The sequence below is a fragment of the Micromys minutus genome (genome assembly GCF_963924665.1).
Source record: "Micromys minutus genome assembly, chromosome: 31".
Classification (NCBI taxonomy): domain Eukaryota; kingdom Metazoa; phylum Chordata; class Mammalia; order Rodentia; family Muridae; genus Micromys; species Micromys minutus.
The window spans coordinates 24,032,849-24,039,526 of NC_137966.1; the positions used below are offsets into that span (position 1 = coordinate 24,032,849).

General features: G+C 46.8%; 1 protein-coding gene across 1 annotated transcript in view; it reads left to right on the forward strand.

The window, feature by feature from the left end:
- Nucleotides 1-6,678, forward strand: part of SNX29 (sorting nexin 29) — a 373,799-nt gene continuing 367,121 nt past the window's right edge. Inside the window, exon 1 of the mRNA XM_080942329.1 lies at nucleotides 1-70. Within this exon, the coding sequence (XP_080798455.1) occupies nucleotides 64-70 (7 nt within the window). The 5' untranslated portion in view covers nucleotides 1-63. The remainder of the gene's footprint in view (nucleotides 71-6,678) is intronic.

Below are 6,678 nucleotides of genomic sequence, written 5' to 3' on the forward strand. Positions count from 1 at the left end.
CTCGGCGGCTGCAGACGCGGCGGCGGCGGCGGCAAGGCAGGCGGCGGCCCCGGGAGCGGCAACATGAGCGGTGAGTGGCGGCCCCGCCGCTGTCACCCACCCGGTGGCGCCACTGCAGCCGCACGCTCCGGGCCCGGTGTCCTCACACCTTGCAGACCCCCGCGGGGTCGCTCGCAGGCTCGGAGCCCTGGCCCGAAGTCTCCTGCACCGCTCCCACTATACCGGGGCTGGCGCTCCTGTCCTTTCGCCTCTTCAGTGACAAGCCAACTCCTAGAGCAGAGCTTGCTCCCCAGTCCCTCCCAGACCCATCCAGCCCGCCGACCCCCTTGACAGGTTTCCCACCCCGGGTTCTCAGATCCCTCTTTTTCCCGTGACCCTCCTGGGACCCTAGCTTCTGTTCCAGGACTCTTACCCTAGTGACTCCTTTCTCCAGAGTCAAAGAGCATCTCTAGATCCCAACACCCCTGTCACACACAGCAAAACTGGGCGATAGCTACGGGTCCCCAGAGATCTTAGTGTTAGGGCAGCTTTGTCTGCCTCCCTCTTATTCCCCAGAGCTGGCCCATTAGCCTCGCAGCGTCCCTCTCCCGGTTGCACCCTTTGTATTTGGGCTGTTGGTTCATGCTTCAGTTCTCTTCATTTCTTCCTCTAGCTCATCATTTGAAGTCTCTGGTTGTGTCCTGCAGCCCTTTTCTTCTTGCTCAATGCTGAATGGGGCTGATGTGTTGCCCAAGCCAATACCACCAGCAGGGAGGTAGAGCGGGCGGGGAGGCTGGAAGTGGGAGGAACGGGGTAGTCTGTGTCTTCTGACTACCTCTCAAAAGTCCTGATGATGTTTTGGTGCTAAGTCATTCCTGGGTGTTGCTTGTGGAAATGGGAGTGACTCAGGAAAGGCTTGGGTTGACTGTTGATCCTCCTGCTGGATACAGGGATCTGGATTCCCTTAGGAGGACCCGCCTACCCTCATAGTTCCTGGTTTTGTTTTTTGTTTTTTTTTGTTTCCCCTGTGCAACTGAATTTTAGAGTCTTTGCACCCAGTCTCTAGACTTTCATCCAGGTGTTTCATGGGGTGGAGAGGGTGCTAGGGCAAAGTAGCAAAGAAAAGTTTTTAGTTTTAGTTTTTAAGTTATTTCTAGGCATCTTTTAAAAAAAATGTTAGATGATTTTTGTTGTTCAAGAGCAACGTTTATGGAACTGTGGTCTTATTGATAGGACTGGTGGTGGTGTTTCCAGTTTACCTGCATCTGCTGTATTAGCAATTTACTGGATCTGATTTAAGGTTTCAGATCCTTGAACACTAATTATACCGAAAACATTGTGTGCTAGCTAGCATCCAGCAAAAGGTGATGGAGCCCAATGTCCTGGGTTCAAATCCTGATTCTACGACATAAAGCTATATCATTGTAATTAATTTAATATGTGTATTCATATATGTGTGTGTAGACATATTTGCATGTGCACAGGTGTAGGAGGGCCAGAAATCAACTTTGGCTGTCTTTCTCTATTGCTTCCTTATTTGTTGAGATAGGTCTCTCACTGGCCCCAGGGCTCACCATTTCAGTTAAACTGGCTGGCCCTAGAGTCGTGGGAATGCTCCTGTGCCTGCCTCAGCCCACCAGGACTGGAGTTATAAGCATGTACTACATCTCAGGCATGGGGCTGGGGATCCTGACTCAGGTCCTCATGTTTAGGCAGCAAACACTTTGCTGAGTGAGCTATCTCTTTGTCCTTTAAAGCTGTGTAAGTTGGAACAACTTGCAGCCAAGCGAGGATACACAGTAGCATCTGCCTCCCAGATTAGTAATGACTTTTGGTTGCTCATCTAAGTAATTGGTGTTAACTCCTTTAACAGGACTCATTGTTACTGTGTCCATAAAATCGGAGTGAAGACTCTGGACAGGCTTGCTTCCTAGTCCCTCTGTGACAATGGTGGGAACCAGGCATTCTGAAATACTTTGTGATTCGGAGGGGTAACCCCAGAGCCTCATGTATGCTGAGCCTATGTCCTCTCACCAAACATACCCTTAATCCTAACCTTTTTTTTCCCTTTTAATGTGACCAAAGGGCCCGTTATAGACCCAGATGTCTGGAGTAGAAATTCTTTTGCTTTCATTAGAGGAGGAACTGAAATAAAGAAACCAAAGGAAATTGGCTAGTTTATCTTTCAGGGAGATACTTAGTATCAAAACTCTGGCTCAAGCATTTGTAGCCAACTGATGACCTGTGTTTGGCCCTGGGACCCACATGATAGAGAGAGAGATGACTCTTGCAGGTTGTCCTCTAACTTCCACAGAAACACTGTGGCATGCACGAGGATACAAAAATAAATACAAATGTAATAAATATTCAAGGGAAGTTTTAAAAAAGGTCTAAAGCCAAACAAATCATGTAAAAGAGACCAAATGGCCTTTTTGGTAAGAGCAAGTAGAGGCAGGAGCCTCCCTCCCCCTCCCTCCCCAGTGCAGAGTGTACACCAAGTCTGGATTTTCCTACTGTGTCTGCTTCATCTAGATCCTCTGTTCCTTTGTAACTAAGTGCAGTGTCAGGGTTCAGCCTGGATTTGGAATTTATTCCTTTGTGAAATAGTGTCATTGATTTAGAAGGGTGGAAGGATAGTCAAACCCAGACCCTATTCAGCCAAACATGTGCTTCATACAGTGTCCAAGCTCAGGGCACATTTAGTTCTTGAAGACTGTGGTTGAAAACGACCCCATCCTACCTGCATTGGGACTGATAATTGATGCTTAATGACATTAAGTGCAGGAGAAATTTCATTCTTCTCAAGAAGATTTTCCTGCCAGGTGTGTGGCGGTGGCTCCCGTCTGCCATTGCTACACTCCCAACACTGGATTACTACACGTTGGAGGTCAGCCTGGTCTATAGGTCAGGTTCCAGGTAGCCTGTATAGTATATACTTGTCTCAAGACCAACACTGGGACTCAAGCAAAGGGGTGGGGAGAGAAAAGGAATGCTTCAGACACTGCAGATGTGGACTTGTATAACTCTGTTATCCCACTTCTTTGGTAGTTGGCTGTTAGTTCATCTGTATCGCCTGCTTCCCACCTCTCTCCCAGGTACCATGCCACTGCAGATGCTTTATATGTGTCTCTCATGCCATGCTTTAAAAGCAGTTCATTTTGTGATCCTCTTAGTGCCAGTGACATCCCTGTAGCAGTAACCATCTAATGTTCACTTAAGTCATTGCTTTATAACGTTTCTTGGGGGTAACTGTACAACAGATCTAAGGGTGGCTTTTCTTTTAAATAATTGAGCTCTCTTTGAAAGAGAATTTAGTTTTGCTTTTTCTTATTTTGGTTTTTTAGAGGCAGGGTTTCTCTGTAGCCCTAGATGTCTGTAGACCAGGCTGACCTTGAATTCAGAGACCTACCTGCCTCTGCCTCCTGAGTGTTGAGATTAAAGACGTGCAGTGCTGCCCAGTGTGAAAGAGATTTTAGAAGTTTATTTTAGTGCTGTGGCAGAACTGTTCAAACCTCACTGTGACCGGTGTTAGAAAAGATGTTTTACTCCAGGAAGACAGTCTGGGCTCATTAGCCACCGCTTTTCGTGTCCCTCTGCTCACTCTTAGGCAACTAATGTATTTTCTGTCTCTGGACTTTTTTTTTTTCCTTTCTTTTTTTTTTTTTTTTTTTTTTGATAATGTATTATGTAGTCCAGGCAGGCATTGAATTTAGTATGTAGCCCAGGATAGCCTTTGTCCTCTGACTCCCGTTGCCTCTCCTTCCCATGTGGGGGTGTACACCTGGCACTCTGGATCTTCCTGCTGTTTGTGTGTTATATACATGAAATCGTAGCACCTTTGTTTTTATTAACTAAGTATAATGTCCTCGGGGTGCAGCCATGGAACAGCCTAACCCATAGTTTATTCCTTCCTGTGGCCAGTACCTGTTGTGGATATTACTCACCTTGTCTACTTATCAGTGGGGCTTTGGGTGGTTTGTACTTGGCTCTTAGAAGCATGCTGGTGTGGAGCTTGCTTACAGTCTTGTGTGGAGCTCCAGTCTCCATTCTTCTTGGGTAATGCAGGGAAGAGTGGATTTGCATGGTATGGAAGCAGCTGAGAAGTCTACTCTGTTCTGTCCCAGGGCACCATGGTAGCCCGCATTGGCGTGGGTGTGAAGAGACACTTATTTGTGGGTTTGATTTGCATTTTTCTAATGCCTAGGCTTTCTCAGTGTAGCCTCTTGTGCTCCTATCTTCTCTGGAGAATTGTCTGTTTATATCATCTGTCCATGGAAGTTTTTCTCATTTTAATGTTTTATGTGTATTGGTATTTTGCCTGCGTGGAGGGATGTTACTTACTGGCTTGCTTCTCCTGGCTGGCTCAGCCTGCTTTCTTATAGGACCCAGGACCACCAGCCCAGGGATGGCTCCACCCACAGTGGGCCGGGCCCTCCCCCCTTGATCACTAATTGAGAAAATGCATCTCATGGAGACATTTCCTCACCAGAGGCTCCTTTCTCTGTGATAACTCCAGCTTGTGTCAAGTTGACACAAAACCAGCCATGGCAGGTGGAGAACGTTATATGCAAGTATCCAGGAAATGTAATGCACACACTAGCTAATGTACACACGAGATAGATCATGCACACACTAGATAATAGTTTATTCCAGGCCAGAAACAATGAAGAAGCCCCTTGGCAGAGAATGTGTAAACACCATGTGGTGTGGCCTCACATAGAAAACCTCAGCAGTGTTAAAAGCATAGACTTCTTCACAAGTCATTGTGTACACATTAGTTGAAATGTCAGTGTTCTGTTAGAACGGGATGGAGCTGAGGATGCTGTGGCTCAGTTGCTTAAGTGTCTGTCTGGCATGCATGAGCTTCTGAGTTTCATCTCTAGCCCTACATAGTCCCCATAAGTTGGACTTGGTACTGCACACCTATAGTCCCACAACTCAGTATGCAGGAGCTGTCCTCTAGAAGCTAAGGGATTTTGGTTTCTAGACTGCATGCTTGCTCTCCTTGGGAAAGCAGAGATTGTTGTTCTCCAGCACCATCTTTGGTCCAAGTATGCAGGAGAGTCCTTGGTGCTTGTTCCTATCAGTAACTCCCAGGAACCCTAGCGCTAGGAAAGTGCTGGAATCCCAGTTCAAAGGGTAGGAAAGTCAGGGCCGAGGAAGTCACTGAACCTGACAGAGCAGTTTGGCCAAGAGAGATCACTGCTGCTCCTTATGTGTGTACATCTTGGCAGTTCCTTATTTTTCTGGGAGGTTGAAGGTCACGGGTGCCTCCTTGGTTGTTGGCTGCACTCTGTCCAGAAATGATTTGTTCTTGGAATGAGCTGAAACAGTGACTGGAAGAAGAATGTTTGGTTTCATTCAAAGGCTATTAATATCTTTCCTCTTCATGACGTCACGGGATGGTGAGTTATGGGAGAACGTTAGTGCTCCAATGTCAGAAGTGGTGTAACACTTGCAGTCAGTGGTCCAGAGTAATGCCGCTGACCACTCCTGCTGCCGAGTGCTAGGTTCCGAGTGCCTAATGAGAGCCAAGTTGTTAGCATTCTTGAAATTTGGGACTAAAGCTGGGTGTGGGATACACATTTTAATCCCAGCAGTTGGGAGTCAGAGGCAGATGGAGCTCTGTGAGTTAAGGCCAGCCTGGTCTATGTAGCAAGTTTCAGGCTAGGGCTACACAGTGAGAGTGTTTCAAAGGGAGAAAATGCCTAAAGCATCTTGAAATGAAGACACTGGAAGAAAGAATGAAGGATGGTACAGTGGCTCAGTGGGTAGGGCACTTGTCTAGCTTGCCTGAAGTCCTGGTTCCATCAATAGCATTGCATAAGCCAAGAGTGGGATGCACACCTGTAACCCCGCAATCAGGGTGGGAGACAGGATCAGAAGTTCAAGGTAAGCCTGGAATAAATGAAACACACCCTTTAAAAACAAAAGGAAAAGAAAATAAGATTGAGAAACCCTTGATAACCAGCCCAGGTCATTTTATCATTACTATAGTATTTAGTTTTCCTTTCTTCTCTAACGTTTCCAGGTAAAATGTTGCTCCATGACTGCACATTGGCCAGGGCTGTGGACTGCACAACCCTCCAGGAATCCATTTTGCACACAGCACTCATTTTGAACTATGGATTGTACTGAGGCTTAGCTACTCTCTCCCCTCCTTTGCTTTTCTGCTATTTTCCTGTTGTAAACAGTGGTGTGCAGGAAAGGGTAGCTGTCTTCGTTAGAGTTTTATTGTTGGGAAGAGAACGCATGATCACAGCAACTCTTATAAAGGAAAACGTTTAATTAGGACTGGCTTACAGTTGGGAGGTTTAGTCCATTATCCTCATGACGGGAAGCATGGCAGACTGTAGGAGACGCGGTGTTGGAGAAGCAGCTGAGAATTCTGTATCTGGACTCCAGGCTGCAAGACTGTATGCTACGCTGGATGTGCCTTGAACATAATGACCTCAGAGTGCATCTCCACAGTGGCACACTTACTCCAACAAGGCCAAGCATGTAAACACACGAGTCTGTGGGGGGCATTCTTCCTTAAGCCATCACAGTAGCCTTCCTTTCTTTGCTTTGTCTCTGATGTGATCCCAGTGCTGGCACGGATTGCTTCTGTTCTCCATCAGTTGTACACAGAAATGCTGTGAGGGAAGTGAGGCCCAATGTCAGTAATGGCAGCTCTGTTGTCCCTTTTCACTCAGCAAA